Genomic DNA, 18,495 nt, shown 5'->3' on the forward strand with positions numbered 1-18,495 from the left:
CTGGACACCACAGTGCACACCCAATGTGAGGCTCAAACTGCTTTTCGTGAACACTGCCATGCATTATATGACAACACAGAGAAGCACACCGATTCTAAAAGAGAGGAATTCCTGGCTGAGCTACCACTACCTTGAGTCCTTCGGGAGGTTAATGAGGAGATGGACGTTCATATAACCTTAATGAGAAGCTGGATATCAGTGTTATCATTAAGAAATTGAGCAGCTATTCAAATACTGGCACCTGGCTAAACACCAAGTTTTAACACCTTCCTGTTGGAATTTTATCAAACATATGCTGAATCAATAGCATTATAATTGGCCCTGCTGTATGAAACTACAGCCACCGAGGGCAGACTAACTGTCACTTACAGAGGCACAGACAGTGTTAATACCCAAACATGGACGCAATCCTACTGACAGCACTTCTCACAGGCCATTAACGAATTCTCAATTCCAACTACAAAATTCCCAGCAAAATTAGTGTGAAGCAAATTCTGGCGAAACATAAACATGGTCCAGCCAGAACAATGTGATTTGTTCTTGGAAGACAAACCTCCCTTAAAATCCAATATTCTACAGAATTATGGAGACAACTGATATATGACCACCTCACCTGCCAAGTCCTTAATCTGGAGAAGGGATGCAAGACTTTGTGCTGCAATACTGGTGAAATTTCGATTTAGATAGTGTATCATAAAGCTGAATAAATTACTTAATACAGACCTTACTCCCAGAATCCGAGGTGGTAAACATATTTCTGCTCCTTTCAGGGTTCATGTGGTGACCCAACATCAGTGCCCTTCATCCCCCTACTATCTGCACTGGCCAGGGAGCGTTTGGCCTTTAGGCAGCAGCAACAGGATGAGGGTTTAAGGAGTGTTGGGTTGAGGGCGTCAGCTCAATTACAGGCAACATTGTTTTGTCCACTGGTGTTTTTTGTTTATCTTTTTTGGCAAGTGATAACTGCAGGTTGGAATGTACAGTTGTAAGGCAGTAATAAAGGCATGCAAGGTCTAAAAAAGTAAGACTGTGGGACTATGGTGGCAGGTTGTCTTTCAGGGTGAATAATATTCGGGGTCTGTTAAGTTCACATAATCTGCTTTCCCATAATGCAAAATGTCGCTGAAATAACATGAAAGGCAAATCAGTCATTTCACTCTACTTTTTTAAAGAACCAGGGACTCTAAATAGTGACAAGTGTTGTCTGTTTTGTAAGTAAGCAGCAAGTGCTGCTAGTTGTAAACGTATGGATGAATATGCTAGATTACATCTCTGCAAGTGTAGTAGGTAGCAAATGATATTCTGGATGGAGGCATTCAGTGGATCAATATAGTTATTGTTGCTGTAAATGGCAAATATTTTCCATTTGGCAGCATGGCAATCTCTAGTAGTAGGTCGTCTGGCTTCTTTAATGATGTTCATACAGTCCGTGGTAGGTTAAGGTAACCAAACTCTAGGACTTCCAGGGCCAGATCGCCATATTCAGCTGATCTGGATGCCTGATCTCTCCATGGTTCTGCGTTAGCAGGGATGTGGACAGGCACAGTTTTTGGTGTAGGACTAGTGAGAGTTCCAACAGTGTTGTGAACCATGGTTGGCGTGCCCATGTGGGAGCTACTAATATTAGTTTGAGAGACTGTTGTCGGAGCTTGCGAACTACTAGCGGAATCAGTGGGAGTGGCGGAAAAGCGTACACAAATCTGCCTGACCAATTCACCCATATCGCATTGCCCTAGGACAGCGGGTGAGGAAACCTGGCGGCGAAGGTGGAGCATTATGAGTTGTGTGTGGCGAACAGATCTATGTCTGGTTGGCCCCACATGTGGAAAAATGGTAGAAGGACTTGGGGATGTAGTTCCCATTCGTGAATCTGTTGGGTCTGTCGACTTAACAGATCTACAATCTCATTGTGAACTTGTGGAAGGTGTTCGGCAAGTAGATATATGTTTTGTGGGATGGCCCATCTCCAAATGTTCTGTGCAAGCTGGGACAGTTGCAGAGAATGTGTGCCTCCTTGTTTTTGTATGTAGTACATGGCTGTCATGTTGTCCGTCCGGATCAAGACAGCTTTGTTTTGTACATGGAATGATTTTAGTGTTAGGAATACTATTAGTAGTTTGCAGGTGATTGATGTGGAACACTTTTTGTTGAGTGACCTATCTGCCCTGAGTTGTATGTCCGAGGAGATGGGCTCCCCATCCTGTGAGTGATGCATCTGTTGTAAGTACTATCTCTGGAACAGGTTCGAGGAACGGCCGCCCTTTGGACTAGTTTTTTTGTCTTCCACCACTGCAGAGAGCGATGTGTGCGGCTGTCTACCAACACCAGATCTGTAAGTTGTCCTTGAGCTTGATTCCACTAATTTGCTAGACATTCCTGTAATGGACGCATTTGAAGTCTTGCATACGGTACAATAAAAATGCAATACGCCATCATGCATATGAGCTGCATGAACACTCTGGTTGGGAGAGAGTGTTGGGCTTGAAATTTTGTTACGAGGACTTGTATGCTGGCTATCCTGGCTGGACAGGGATATGCTAGAGCTGTGCAGGTGTTTATTGTAGCCCCCAGATATTGGTGTATATGAGAGGGCTGGAGATACACTTAGTGTAGTGGACCGTGATCCCCAAGTTGTGTAATGTCTGAATGGTTTGGCGAGTGTGTTGAACATACTGGTTGAATGACTTGGCTTTTATTAGCCAGTCGTCAAGATATGGGAAGACAAGGAACTGTCTTTATCAGGAGGTGGCGCCTACCCGGAGGTGTGCGAGTTGGCGCGCTTTATAGCGTTGGAAACTACTAGAGAATCCAAAGGCAGCTGTCCTTTGATGTAAGAAGGATCTTCAGGGGCAGGTCTATACTTTTTTTCTATTCTAGGATTAAGAATCCTGGAACGTACGGGTTCTGTAAACTCTTCGGGGCATGTTTAATGACTCCCTTGATCATTGGCAATCTTTTGTGACTGTTCAAATGTATCCAAAAGGAAGTCCTCTTCTGCTGCATCTGAGTGCATTTTGACGACATGATAGATGGCAGCCCTATTAATTAACTGTCCAAAACCAATATTATCGTCTGGGGGAGATGATTTTGAGGAGTATGTGTGTGGGCTTGGGAAGTCTGGTACATCTGTTGGGACAGGGTACTCCCAATCATCTGGGTCAGCTGGATACGTGAAAGGGTCATTTGCGTCACCCCCCACCCCTAGGTCATCATCATCATCATCATCATCATCTGGGGGTGTATGAGGTGGAGAAGTTTCAGGCTGAGGTGGTGTAATAGATTTAGGGAGATGAAGTGGGTTAGAAGGAAGTATAGGAGAAGGAGGCAAAGGTGATGTGGCAGAGTCATTCTATTTCACAGGCAATGGAGGAGCAGGTGCGGTGTCTAACTTCCTCTTCTTATATGGCACAGTCGTGACATGTCCTGTTTCTGGATTAATACAAATCTTTTTCTGTTTAGGACTGACAGGATCTGGATGAAAAAGTTAATCTTCCTCGGGAACCGCTTTCGGCGCCGATTGTTTCTGTTCCGAGCGGGGCTGGTGTTGACTTTTATTGTCTTTGGCCTTAGGAGGCGTGGTAGAGGCCTTAGGCTTAGCTTTTGGTTCCGAGGCTCTTGGTGCCAGAGCCGAAGCAGGATCTTTAGGCTTGGAAACGTTCGAAGCCGGGTTATCCACGGGCCACGAGGTTTTCAGTGCCGATTTGTCTTTGGAGGTGGAAGGCGTCGGAACCGATTTCAGAGCAGAGTACTTTTGGTTTCGGTGCCGAAGGTGCCGGTGGGATTGGTACACGCGGTTTGCTCGGTCCCGAGCTACCGGAAGGCTTTTCTTTTTTCTTCGGAGCCGGGCCAGGAGGCGGGGCTTCTGAAGTGTGATTCGGTCGCGACTGGGGCCAGCAGGTGTAGTCTTGACCATTGCCTTCGGTTTTGGTGGTGGGGTTGGGGTAGGGGCAGTAGTACTCACTCTTTGACCAGGAGTGATGGGGTCATCCGAGTCTTTTGCCTCTGATACAATTTAGAGTTCTTCAGAATCGTCTTCTGGGACATCTGGGCCTTCGTCGAAGATGTCCACTAGTTCCGGAGCTGATCTCTGCGCCATGATGTGCCGTCGAGCCCTTCAATCTCGAATGCTCTTCTTCGATCGAAAGAATGCGCATGCTGGACAGCTGGACTAGTCGTGTTCAGGTGATAGGCACAGGTTGCAGACCTTGTGATGGTCACTGTGCGGACATTTTGCTCCACACTGGGGGCATTTCTTGAATGGCGTCCTTTCCATGAGCCGTAGGCCTCACGGCGTGGATAGGCCCAACGGCCCGCGTCGACGACCAGAATCGAGCCGATGAAAGTTGCCTCAAAGATAAACAAATTGAATCCGAAGAATTTGTGGAAGTTTTTCACATCGAAATAGCTTGAAATAGAGATTTCGAACTGGAGCGCAAAAGTTGCATCTGAACCCAATGAAAAAGACAATCTAAGGATGGAGTCAATGCCCATGCGCACTATCATCCAAGGGAGGAGTCACCTATCTCGTGACTACAAAGACTTCTTCCAAGACAACAACAACGTGCAAGCATCCAACCAAACAGATGGCGATCTAATGCTAAGTGTGAGATCTGCAGCTCATATGCGTCGATCAGAGATTTCCATGTATATATCTTTTTAAGTAAGATATCACTGCAACAGATATAGGTACCCTGGGAGGCGGGTGGGCGCATTTGAATCTACAGCTCTACATGCCAAGAAGATAAATACTGAGTAAGTAGCATTTTCTGTTCGAGGCATGTGAGCTGTAGATCACATGCTTTGCATAGACTATTTAGCAGTGATCTCCCAAAGCGGTGGCTAACCTGTAGCTGTTGCAGTCGTTTGAAATTGTGTACATAAAACTGCTTGGCCCACACTAGCTTGCTGTCTTGCTAACATCTACACAATGGTGTTTTGTGAATGTGTGAGGTGTAGGCCATGTTGCAGCTTTGCTCATGTCATCTAAGGGTATATTTCCTAAGAATGCTATAAAAGCCTCTAGTTTGTGTGTAGAGAGCGCTCTAGGGGGAATTGTCGATGTTAGTTTTGTTTTTGCGTAGCATGTTTGAATGCATTTGACTATCCACCGTGCCATACCTGATTTTGATATGGGATTGCCTTTATGTGGTGGAGTAAAAGCCACAAATAATTGTTTTGTCTTACGGAAAGGTTTTGTCCTTTAGATGTGAAAAGAGCATTACTCTAGTACAAAACGTGTGTAAAGCAAGTTCTGCCACAGAATATGGTTGAGGGAAGAACACAGGTAACTCAACAGATTAGTTAATATGAAAGGCAGTAACTACCTTGGGTAGGAATTTAGTGTTGGTCCAAAGAACCACTTTGTTTAGGTGTACTTGTAAAAATGGTTCTTCTATGGTTAGTGTCTGAAGCTCACCTACTCTCCTCAGTGATGTGATAGCTATGAGGAAAGTTACTCTCCAAGTGAGAAATTGCAGTTCACATTCGTTCAATGGCTCAAAGGGTGGACCCATCAGTCTGGTGAGGACAATGTTGAGATTCCACACTGGAGCAGGTGGGAGTCTTGGGGGGAGGACTCAAGCCCCACCATAAATGCTTTAATAACAGGCATTCTAAAGAGAGAAAGTCTATTCTGAAGGTATGCGACTATTGCAGCAAGATGCAAGCGTATGGATGTGTACGCTAAATTTGAATGCTGCAGATGTAATAAATAGCATACAATGTTTTGAATTGAAGCATCAAACGCGTTGATCGGATTGTTATTACAGTATATGACAAACAGCTTCCACTTTGCTGCATAGCAAGATCTTGTGGTAGGACGTCTAGCCTCTTTGATGATATTCATGCAGTCTGGCGGGAGATTGAGGTAACCAAACTAAAACTTCAGGTGCCAGTTCGCAAGGTTGAGATGACTGGGATCTTGATGTCTTATCTCTCCACCACTCTGCGTGAGGAGATTGGTGAGAAACGACAGAGCTCCAAAAGGGTTGTGAACCAGGTTTGACCGGCCCATGTGGGAACAACTAGGATTAGTGTCAGGGACGCTTGTCTGAGTTTCCGAACAACTAATGGAATGAGTGGGAGAGGCAGAAAAGCATATGCAAATATCCCTGACCAATTCATCGATAGTGCATCGCCTCTGGACAATGGGTGTGGATACCTGGATGTGAAGCTTGGGCATTTTGCATTTAGGTTTGTAGCGACCAGATCTATGTCTGGTAAGCTCCACATCTGAAAGAATGGGAGGAAAACTTGAGGGCGGAGTTCCCATTCCTAGATCTGTTGTATTTGACTGGGCAGATCCGCAATCTGCTGGTTTACTCCTGGCAGATGTTCTGCGAGGAGATACATTTTGTGACGTATGGCCCATCTCCAGATGTTATGTGCTAGTTGTGACAGCTGAGAGAGTGTGTCCCCCCCCGTTTCTGTATGTAGTACATTGCTGTCATGTTGTCTGTACAAATCAGGACAGCTTTGAGCACTAGATAAATCGCTAGCAGCTCTAGATGATTTATGTGTAGCTGCTTTTGTTGCAAGCTCCACATGCCCTGAATTGCGTGTTTGGAGAGAACCTCCCCAACCAGTGAGCGATGCGTCACCGGTTAGCACAATCTGTGGAACCGGGTCGATGAAAGGCCGCCCTTTTGAAAGGTTTTGTGGATTTCACCACTGCAGAGAGCGGTGCAGCCGTCCACCAACACTAGATCTGATAACAGACCATGAGCGTGGTTCCACTGACGTGCTAAGCATTCCTGCAGGGGGCGCATTTGAAGTCTTGCATAAGGGACTATTAGGATGCAAGATGCCATCATCCCTAGTAACTGCATGAACACTTCCGCTGGCAATGAGTGTTAAGCTGAAACCGAGAGTAGAGTCTGCATATTGCAGACTCTCTCCGGGTTGGAGTAGGCCAGAGCCTTTTGTGTATCTATAGTGGCTCCCAAATATGCTTGCGTGTTGAATGGTTGGATATGGGACTTGGACAGATTTACTGTGAATCCAAGATCGTGGAGCAACTGTACTGTTTTGAGAGTGTATCGTAGACCGCTTTGTGGAGAGCTGGCTTTTATGAGCCAGTCCTCTAAGTATGTGAAGGTGTGAATGTGTTGTCTTCGTAGATGAGCTGCGACTACTGCCAGGCATTTGGTGAAAACCTGGGTGCTGTAGTTACTCCGAATGGAAGTACCTTGAATTGATAATGCGACCCGCTACCACAAATCTGAGGTATTTGCGGTGAGCGGGGTGTATTGGTATATGGAAATAAGCGTCCTTCAAGTCCAGAGTGGAAAGAAAGTCGCCTTGCTGAAGAAGGGGGAGCACTTGGAGTGTCACCATATGAAAGTGGTCCAACTGAAAGTATAGATTTAGTTCTGAGAGAGCCGTCCTTCTTGGGAATTAAGAAGTACAGGGAGTATACACTGGCTCCTTGATATTGTAATGGGAATGGTTTGAGAAGGTTGACGTTCTCGTGACATTTCGTGTGATCTTGAAAGAATGTTTGGGGGGTGTCTGTAAGCTTTTTAGATAGTTTGTAGAACTGACAGGTGATTATACTCCAGACAGGTAGAAATTGGGAGAGACATCCCGTACAGGACTGCAATGATAGATGAGTAGCGGAAGGAAGTCACTGCTTGGTATTCGCGGGAGAAGTGCGTGTTGAGTTGCCTATGCCTCTTCCCTTACCGTTGTTTCGTCTAAACACACCTCTAAAATAGCCGCTTGATGAGGGCGATTGGTAGTTGCCCTTGTAAGAGGAGGAGAGATTCTCTGTGGAAATATTTTTGGAGCCACCTCTGTAAAAGGAGAGATGAAAGGATCAGCTATTTGAAGGCAATTGCAAAGCCCCCATGGACTTGGCAACCTCAGTGTCTTTCTTAATTTTTGAGCGAACTGTCCACTGTTGGGCCGAAGAGGTGTTCCTTGTAAAATGGTTGGTTGAGAATAGAGGCTTGCACCTCAAGTTTGAATCCTGAAATTCTCAACCAAACATGCCTGCCTGCACATGCTGCTGTGTCTGCTGTGTCTAAGGAGCACTTAATGGAGGAGTTTGGGATTCATTTACCCTCCTGTATAAGGTTGTTAGACTTTGATTTATGCTCGTCAGGCAGAAATTGCATCAGTTTCTCTAGCTCATCATAATGAGCCGTGTCATAGAGAGCTAATAAAGCTTGCGCGTCAATGATGCACCAATGATTGGCTGCTTGTGACGCTACACTTTTGCCCAGGCATCATTAATTTAGACTCCTTATCAGGAGGAGGGCTTCACCTGTGGTCTGAGAGTTCGCTCTATTGCGAGCACTAGAAACTACAAGAGAGTCTAGAGGCAGCTGACCATTGATTTAAGCGGGGTCAGTAGGTGCTGGTTTATATTTTTTTCTCCACCCTCGGTGTAATGATTCTTGCCCTTACAGGATCGTTAAAGACTCATCATGAGCACAAGTTTAAGTGTGCTCATGACGGAACCATTCCATCATGAGCACACTTTAAAAAAATCCCTCAGCATTAAACAGCAGAGGGATTTCCCTTTTTTTTTTGCTTTGGGAGGTGGGGAAGAGCTTCTCCAACCTCCCAAAGCATGGTTAGGGTTTTCATTGCAATTACGATCGCGCATATGGCACCCTGTTGTCAAAGGGAGAATGCCTAGTGGATCCCTGCTTGGGGAATCGCACCAGGAGGGCGATCCCCAAGCAGGCATCCACCCACTAGCCACCAGGGAGAGTTGAGCGGACCCTTGGGCAAGGGTTTTTTCTCCCCCATACAATTTTGGCAGACAGCCTTTCTGCCCCCAGGGGGGCAGAAAGCAGCCTAGACGCGAGGAATTTTTTTTATAGGCATGGGGTGGGGGCTGCCCAGAATGGGCATGCCAATGCCCCCACCCTACCCCCCCAAAGAAGGCATAAGACTTTCTACCACCCCCCCCCCCCCCAACCCCGAGGCAATAGAAAGCCCCCATAGGCACGAAGGATTTAATTCCCTCAGAGTTTGGGGTGGGGCTGCCCAGAATGGGCATGCCAATGCCCCCCCCCCCCAAAAAGTTGCCAGTCTTTCTGCCTACTCGGGAAGCAGCTTGGGGCGGTGGGTGGCAGAGAGCCCACTAGGCGCTAGCGATTATGCTGGCTTCTTTAGACGTAGGGGTGGGGGCTGCCAAGAATGGGCCATCCCAATGTTCTCACCCACCCCAAAAAATAGCCACAGACTTTCCTCCTCCCTTGGGGGCATATCGGGGTAATAACCCCAGATTTCCTCCCTCCCCAGGGCGGCAGAAAGCCTACTAGGCACAGACTTTTTTTCAGAATGTGCCTACCTGTGGATTTTGGGTCCTAGCGCAGCTAGGAAACCTAGCAAACCTATACATTTTTGTGGGTGGGGCAAGGGCCTGTGACTGGGAAGTGCCAAAAACAGAGGGATTAAGGGTATAGCACCAAGAATTCTATGCGCTACATTTTAAAACATACGTTTTTAGCCAATTCTGCATTGGACACCCACACAAGTGAGGTATCATTTTACTCGGGAGACTGAGAGGAACGCTGTGGGGTAGGACATTTGTGCCGGCACGGTGATTCCACACAAAAATATGTGGCAAATGTGTTTTTTAGCTAACTTTGAGGTTTGCAGGGGATTCTGGGTAGGAAAACGTTGGGGGATCCACGCAAGCCATACCTCACTGGACTCCCCCGGGTGTAGTTTTAAAAAATGTGTGGGTTTGTTAATTTCCCATGGTGGCCGCCGAGCCTGTGGCCAAAAGCCCAGGTGACTCCCCTTGCTAAACCAGGTTGTTTTGTGATCATTAAGTTTGATGTCTCCTCAATACGCTTAGGGCCCTTGCCTGTCGCGGGTACTTGACCAACCCACACAAGTGAGGTACCATTTTTCTCAGAAGTCTTTGCGGAATGGGGGGAGGGTGCAATTTTGGGGATTCACGCAGATTCCAGAACTTTCCACCACAGAAATGTGAAGAAAATGTGGTTTGACAAAGTTTGAGGTTTGCAAGGGATTCTGGTGAGAGCCAGACAAGTCACCCCAAAAAAAGGGCTGGTTTTCACTGTGAAAATGTGGTGTGTCCGCGTTGCGTTTTGGGCCCTTTCCCGACGCAGGCACTAGGCCTACCCATTCAAGTGAGGTATAATTTTTATTGGGAGACTTAGGGTAACACAGAATTGTAGAACAACTGTTATTACCTATTGACTTTCGATGCATTTTGGCCTTCCAAATTAAAGACAATGTGTAAAAAAGAAGTCACGTTGAAAAATGTCCTATAATTGTCATGCTAGTGTGGGTATTCACAATTTTTGGAAATGTGCAAATAGCTAGTTTCTAAACTCTATATTTTGTTCCCATTTCAGAAATACATAGGTGGCTTTCATCCCGATTTTTCACTATATGTATTAACCCTTTATTAATTGCTATATACCTGGTACATAATAAAAAACAATTGCAAGACGCTGCTGTTATTGGCTCTGGGTTCGTCAGGTTTTTGGTGAACCTACAAGTCCTATATATCCCCACAACCAGAAAGGTCCAGGGGATGTAACGGTATATTGCTTTCAAACATCTGTAATAATTAGAAGAAGTTACAGGTGAAAGCGTTGGCACAAATGGCTGTTTTTTTCAAATAATTTTCAGTTTTTCCGATTTTCAACTGTTAGTTTCTATAAAAAAAACCTTGAAGGATCTACATAAATGACCCCTTGCTGAATTCAGAATTGTGTCTACTTTTCTAAAATGTATTGCTTTCCAGTATCCATTATTGCTTTCATACCCATATCTACCATTAACTGGAAGAAGGTTTAAAGCTCAAAAAATAGCATAAAAAGGCTATGTCCCAATAAAATGCCAAAACTGTGTAAAAAATGTTGGTTTTCTGACAAAAATCTGTCAGTCCCTGAAAGCTGGGAAGATTGTAATTTCAGCCCACAAACCCTTTGTTGATCCCATTTGCAGAAAAACAAACAGACTAATTTGCAGCACTTTTCTCCCCTTTTTTCCCCCAAAAAGTAGTTGTATTATGGCTAATTTCTTGGTCCCTTCCAGGGGAATCCACAAACCCTGGGGACCTTTAGAATCCCCATGATGTTGGAAGAAAAGAAAGCAAATTTGGAGTGGATACCTTATGTGGTCAAAAGGTTACAGGGTCCTAAGCGCAAACTATCCCAAATTGCCCCAAAAAAGGCTTAGCACAGGGGGAGGGGGGGGAGGAGGAGTGCAGGCCTAACAGCGAAGGGGTTAAGCAGCCCTTTAAGCATTGGCAGTGTATGAGTAGCCCTCTGAGAGGAACTTAGGGTTTTGAATGAGAAATCCTCTTCCAGAGGCTCTCCATGTAGCTACACCCCATGGTAATGAGCAGCCCTGTTAAGTAGCTCAATGAATCCTATGTTGTCGTCAGGTGGGGAGGGTTTGGAAGGCTATAGATCCGGATTATTATCAGTGTCATAGTCTTCCCATGGGTCAATGACCTGTGGCCTATCCTCATCTCCATCCCTATCCCCTTCATCCTGTGGGTCAGGTGATAGTGGTGGTGGTGAATATATGGGTGTGATGAGTAAATTTGGATAAGTGGGTGAAGGAGGTGGAATGTAAGGTGGAGAAGGGTTCGCACCCACATTTTTTCTCTTTAGAGGAATATGGTATTCCTCCTACAGGCCCATTTTCCTCTTCTCCGGTAATTTGGCATGAATATGTCCAGTGTCTGGATGTATTACCAGTTCCTTCTGTTTCAGATCCAAAGGTGGAACGTCGGACCAAGGCTCTTTTGGTGGAGTCTTTTTGTCTTTGGACGCCGTTTTCGGCATGGAAAGTTTCGGTTTCGAACCTTTTGGCTCCAAAGATTTACTCTTCGGTACCGATGGAACAGTTACCACAACATGCTTCGGTTTTGACACCAAAGGTTTTGGCTCGGCACCGGCATGGGGTCGACTCGATCCGAAGGCTTTTCTTTGTGTTTCGGCACCGGACCGGAGGGCAGGGAGTCTGACACTTTTTCCAGGTGCCGACCTTGGCCAGAAGGCAGAGGAGGGACCGGAGCCTTTCCTTTTTGTGTTGCTGAGGCAAGGGGGTTTCTGTACTCACGGTACGCTGACCCAGTGTAGCTTGCTCCTCTTCTTCCATGTCAGAGTCGGCCTCGGACATGGAGATATGCTCTGATTCTTCTTCGGCTCCTTGAGCATGGAGTTTTTCTATGTCGGAATCTTCGCCGAAGATGTCCGGTTCAGAGCCTCTCTGATGTTGCATTTCGTGACGTCGAGCCAGACGGTCACGGAGCGTTTTCTTCGATTGAAACAATCGGCACGCGTTGCAGTCCTTTTCATTGCGTTCCGGGGATAGTCGGAGGTTGCACACTTTGTGCAAGTCAGTGTGTGAAAACTTAGCACGACACCCGGGACAGAGCTTGAATAGAGTCCGTTCCATCGACTGCTAGCGACCTCGACGCGGGTAGGCCTAACCCCCCTCCACGAATCTTCCAATTGAAGTCCTTTGAGTCAATGATACGCGGAGAATGAAAAACGTGATCAAGAAACAATACCGTCGAGGGTAGCGTATTGCGCGTTGACGGGAACCCGAGGAACGGTGCCAAACCTGAGCGCAGGAATTCACATCCGAACCGGATGGCGGAAAAATCCATCTAACATTGGAGTCCATGCCCATGCTCACTTTTAACGAAAGGAGGAGTCATCTACCTCGTGACTGGAAATGACTTCTAACAAAAACAAAATGCAAATATCTGGACCCAACACTAGATGACAGGCTATGCAAAGCATGTGATCTACAGCACACATGCCTCAAACACATGATTTGGAGTTTTAAAAAAGTTAGTATTCAGTTAAAAAAATATAACTCATGGGGACTAAGGGAGAGGAATCCCGGCTAATCAGCCAATATGAAACAAAGGCAAATCTGAAAGTCAACTGGACACAACCATGAATGCAAAGCATGTTTTGCTTCCAGTGACCCAATTACAGAAACGTTCAAATGCCAAAACAGCACCATTTTTGTTATAGAATACAACTTATGGAAACAGGCTTACGTGCCACTTTGTACGCTCATATATATTACAGGCAAAGTGAATACCATGACAGTACTGTGCCTCAATATGCAACTGAAAAAAATGCTAATTGAAAATCGGGTTTGCAGCTCATATGAACAAAGGTAACAAGATATAAAATGTAATGACTTTTAGATCAATTAAAAAATAAATTAACTGCAAACTTAAATGTGGATTTCCAGCCCTAAATTATAGAAAGTACTAACATAGCAAAAGTATGGAGTAGTGGATGCACAGGGCTTGTGGGTGTTTTCTAAACAAATAGGCTATGATTCTAATCCATTACTGCAAATCCAGCTATATGTGCAAATAGAGCCTTTTTATTCTAGTTTAAATGGCAAATTTAATTGGGAGGACAGCTGCAACCGAGCTATGCTGCAAAGTCATACTAAAGGCAAACTGTGGTGTACATGAATGTTCCCAATAATAACATGCAGAACTCACTGTTTTAGGTACATGCGCTGTAGAATTTTACAGTGCCCCCCCTTACCTCGCTACTTCCAGAAGAACCCATGATGCAGGTGAGGAAGAAAGACTAACAGCAGAGACAGAATAGAGAATAAAATCAGGAGAAAAAGATGAATAGTACACCAACTACATCAATAAGTGAGATTTACATAAACTATCATCAGAATATCAGAATTTGCAACTTTCACAAGTGACATTTGAGCCTTCCTGGCTCAAAGAGACCGCAACATCTATAATCTAATTTCTCTTGTAAACCACTATGGCTTTTGGAAGTCCTGAGAAGTATTTGTAGCAGGTGAGAAATGATAACAGTCAACTTATGCTTTGACTCACACCTGTATTCCACCAGTTTTTATTTTTATTTTAATAAAACTGTACCCCCGCCTTGGTGGTTAGTCTCTAAAAGGTTAAAGAAATGGTGTGGTCTTAAATTCGTTTTTTAGCTTGCAATGCCCTATTTCTTTCAATGTATTTTAGCAACATACACTTTTCTTATTCCTGCTTGAAAGTATTTCCAGACATGACAATAACCAGGTTGGGGCTGAAGGGATACGAACCACGGTTCCAGTAAAGGAGAGCAACTCACAGTACCATTAGAAAAATTGCTGTGAAAAGGCAGACAGACATGCAAGAAGGAACAGCGCAAATGTAAAGTAGATACCACTACCCACCTCAAGTAATGAAGATTAGACTTCAGCAACCAATATATTATTTCAAACAGCTCCTCTACTTACATTTTTTAATCACTGGCAGTATCCTTCGAATATAGGAAAGGAGCAGATATAATTAAACGCCAAGACAAAGTAGTATGAACATGGCACCAGCAAGACTCAACCCAGTTTTTGCACTACCTGCATAACTAAACGTCCTCAACACTCAAACAACTGTGAGGAATATGGAATTTGATAAATGGAAAACTAGGCATCCTTCAAATGAGTGTTAGGGTTTGAGACACTCTAACCAGTCAAGAGATTTACAAAACCACCCACAGGGCACATTTAAATAAAATAGATCTGTACTCTGGAGTGTGTGCCCTTCAAACACGTCATTGCAGAGCCTTGCTCAAAAAAGTAATTGAAAGTAAATGCTATGACATTCTTTCTCACCTCGTGCTAAATGCGAAATCCTCTTTTGTAATTCAATGAAAGTGCAACAAATTTAAAGCTGAAGGCAATTCAGGGTTAATCAGGAGATTTAGCAAGAACACTTTATGGTAGAATAACGAGGAATTACAGAAATACCTGGCACGTAGTTTTGCTCTTAAGTGTTTGCCTCTAAACAGCTTGGCAAATAGTACCAAGTTTTAAAAGGCAGGTAGAGGGATTAAGGAGGATGAAGAATGAGCAGAGATATGTTCCAAAAGAGTGAAAGAAAACCGCTTGAACCCAAAGCACATCACTGGAACAGAGAATGTTATTAAGCTGGCCAGATAGAAAGGAGAGCCGATGACGGCAAGGATGGAGTTTACAAAAAACAAAGAGCAAACCAACAGTAATTAGAAGTTTTTTAACTCATCATTTTGGCCACTATTTGGAGATACCACAGGCTAGTCTTATGCAGCTTCAATCTATTTGTATGAGATTTTTATGGGCACGGGGGAAAACGCGGCGTGCGAAAAAATACATGGTATTATCGAAGGCTGTAGGAGGCTGGGCTGTACCTGATTTTGTCTTATACTACTATGCTTGTATGCTCCAGCATATGAACTATTGCTTACGGGGGTAGGACCGTTCGATCCAGCTGAACAGCCTTCAATATACAGTATGTTGTTAGGCACTGAAGTTAAAAATCGTCTTTTCCCTAACTTGGACTGGAATTACTATAGGCGGACAAGATGTAAGGTCTTAAAGGCTGCGTATAAAGTATGGAATGCTATCAAAAAAAATATACAAGCTAGAAAAAGTATCCTGGTATACTCCACTGAGTGCTCCGATTTGCTTTCCTAGTGTCTTTTGGGATCGGGTTGTATATAATTGGCGGTTTAAAGGTTTAAATTGTGTGGGTGATTTATATACACTGAGTGGGTTAAAATCGTTTGAACAGCTTAAGGAGCAATACCAGCTCCCAACCTCACACTTTTTTAAATATCTTCAAATTCGTGATTACTTGTTGAAAGCCCGCCTGTGTATACAAACTAACCCCCTTATTGAAGCTAATAAGAAAGCAGCTCGCATAGGCGTACTTTATAATTTAATGTTAAATGCTATGCCCAACGATTTAGAAACCCATACCAACAAGTGGGAGAACAGATTAGGATGCCAAGGGATTTCACTAGACACCTCAATTGAATTAGCCGGACGATTATTTATGTCTGTCAATTTGGCCGCTCAACATTTTAAAACTATCTTTTATTTGTATCATACGCTTGATAAAATCTCAAAATGGGGCGGCGAACCAGATGGAAAGTGCTTTAAATGTGGTGCCTTGGCGGCTGATGTGATGCATATCTTTGGTACTTGAGTAGAGTTGAGGAGCTTGTTTAGGCACCTGGGCAAGTTTCTATCTGGGATTGTGGGAACAACTGTCCAGCTGTCACTTGTGCAGATTCTACTGGGGGTAGAACTGGGCGCTGGCTCGGGCTCCGTGCCCAGCAACATTGTTTATTTGGTTTTTGTAGCCACAGCTGTGCTTAGACTTTGTATAGCCTCGTGCTGGCTGCAAAAAAATGTACCCTCATTTGAAGCTTGGCAGGCGAGGTTTCTTTTTACGTTTAATACTGAACACAGTTTATATGCCATGAAGGGGAGGAGGAAAAGGAAACTGGGGAGCAAATTTGGGGGTCAGTTCGCTCTTATCTGGAAATGGATGGTTGAATATCCCTGACTTTATATGTATTTGTTTGTACTTAGGATTCACGTTATTTAGGTGTCAAAATCGTAATGTCTGGTACAGCTAATTTTTGACTCATTTTTTCATATCAAATTATTATTTCCGCCTTGCAATCTGCTGTTGTGAAACAATGTTTTGTATTCATGTATTTTCCTTCAATGAAATAAAAAAATATATATATTTGGGCCACTACACAACAAATAAACTTTAAGGCTTTAACCATGAAAAATAACATTCATGACTTTATCTCCTAGATTACCTCCTTTTAGAGGTTCACAAGTCTTAAAAGTGATAGGCACATGTGCCCTGTTGAAATGATAATTGCGTATAAGGGTATAACGCCACTGACTTTTCAGTCTCTGTATATCAAGTATCCAAGCTTGTATCTTCATGGTACCAAGAAACACAAATGATTTGTGGACATTTCATCTGGTGCAACCACAGACGCACTCTAGGCATGTGTGTTTGCCCAGGCGGTGATTTCCCATGTTATTTGTTTATTTATTTTTTGTCTATTTATTGGGAGTGGCTGACTGGCACTTTGTCTCATGCATCTGCCACATTCTTTACTTGCACGGTGTAGTGCAGGTGGCGAAATGCCCGTCGGCAAGGAGGATGTGGTATACAGGCTGATACAGTGAACGAAAACAAAATGACGGCGAATCATTTGGACCTCAATAATGAAAAATTTGTAAAGAGTGGCTGAGAGGAAAAGGAGAGAAATCAGACACCAGAGAAAGTTGCTATTTTCAAGAGAAAGCCCCAAGTTATCTAAAAGCATTGCATTAAATTATAGAAACATTAACATTTATAGTCGGATTGATCATAAGTTTAATTCCTTCTTCGTGACACCCGACCTTAGTGGGTAGGCATTCCCACTATTGTGGCTTTTTGGATATTTTCATTTGTAGCATGTTTAACCCTAACAACTCACTTGATGATCTGCCTACAATTGAGACAGGCTGTATATATCCACGTATAGAATTGATCGCCTTGCTTGTATACTAACCACCCTACTGAACGGTTTCAAAGACTAAGTATTCCTTTCATATGGGTCTTCCACAGGTACAACCAGCGAATCCTTCATCCTCAGATGCTCCATGGGATCAATGGATGGTTTTGTATATATAGTTATGTTGATTTGCTGTATTATTTTGAGCACATTTGAGAAGCAGCACCCATAGGTCCTGAAGAAAGTCGCGACACCAGTTGGGTCATTGGCTGAAACATGTTGACCTTTGTGATACACGAGCAGGTTTAATTAATCCTGCAGTGCTACACTGTTTTATAATCCTAACCCAAGGTTGCGCTATTAAAGATTTTGTAGCGAACCCCGTAGTTAGTTTTAATCACTGTTTTTCCTCATTCGCTCTGCTGCCCTCACCACCCGACCTCTACTGTTGGATATTTAGTATATACCTTTGTTAGCACAAAAACATCCCTGTGCTCCTAGTCCCTTGGAGCTCTCTGAGCTCCAAGGGATTGCCACCAAATTAAAATACCACCCCCCCTCCATTCACCAGAAAACTACCCTGGAGTAATAGACATTATTAAGTTTCAATTACCTATTCAGTTCATGCGGTTTCATATTTATAAATGTAATAGGACCACTTCGTTTTTTTGTATGGCAAAACATGATCTACTGGTAGCCTACATCAACCAGCCTATATTTAAAGAACTTACATGAATTGAACGCGTTTTTTTAGTACACACACTGCTAATTTGGACATCACATGTGGGACACATCATTCACCTAGCAAAGTGAGTCACCGAGTAGTACTAACAGAGGTTTTCAATAATCCTTACAATGAGTAAGACTAAGATAATTACAGTATAAATTCAGCTAATTTGCAGGCTGAGATGACTCGGATAATTCAGCAGAGGTCAGCCCGTATTGGGGGTCATGTTTTCCACTTGTTCCATCAAGATGTATCATTTATGAAGAAGTGACATTGCCATAGGTATGTCCAAAGACTATAAACTTGCAGTTCCAATGACAACAGGAGTGAACACAGGATTCATAAGTCAGCCACTAATTTTCCCCAACAACAATGCTGATTTCACAAAACTACATTCGCAACCTATTCCAGGAACCAATCGCATTCTAAACAGTCAACCAATGTAATATGATTAAAAACCTGTAGGGCTGATGAGAGAAC

At 44.0% G+C, this 18,495-nt stretch overlaps 1 protein-coding gene across 2 annotated transcripts in view; it reads right to left on the reverse strand.

Moving 5' to 3' along the window:
* CSTF3 (cleavage stimulation factor subunit 3) overlaps positions 1-18,495 on the reverse strand; it is a 601,400-nt gene that overhangs the window by 435,558 nt on the left and 147,347 nt on the right. Inside the window, exon 4 of one of the 2 annotated variants that reach the window (XM_078680867.1) lies at positions 13,530-13,574. The exons of the other annotated variant lie outside the window; for it this stretch is intronic. Within the exon in view, the coding sequence (XP_078536993.1) occupies positions 13,530-13,574 (45 nt within the window). The remainder of the gene's footprint in view (positions 1-13,529; positions 13,575-18,495) is intronic. 2 annotated transcript variants of the gene reach the window in all.

Source organism: Lissotriton helveticus, chromosome 3_1, assembly GCF_964261635.1.
Source record: "Lissotriton helveticus chromosome 3_1, aLisHel1.1, whole genome shotgun sequence".
Lineage (NCBI taxonomy): Eukaryota > Metazoa > Chordata > Amphibia > Caudata > Salamandridae > Lissotriton > Lissotriton helveticus.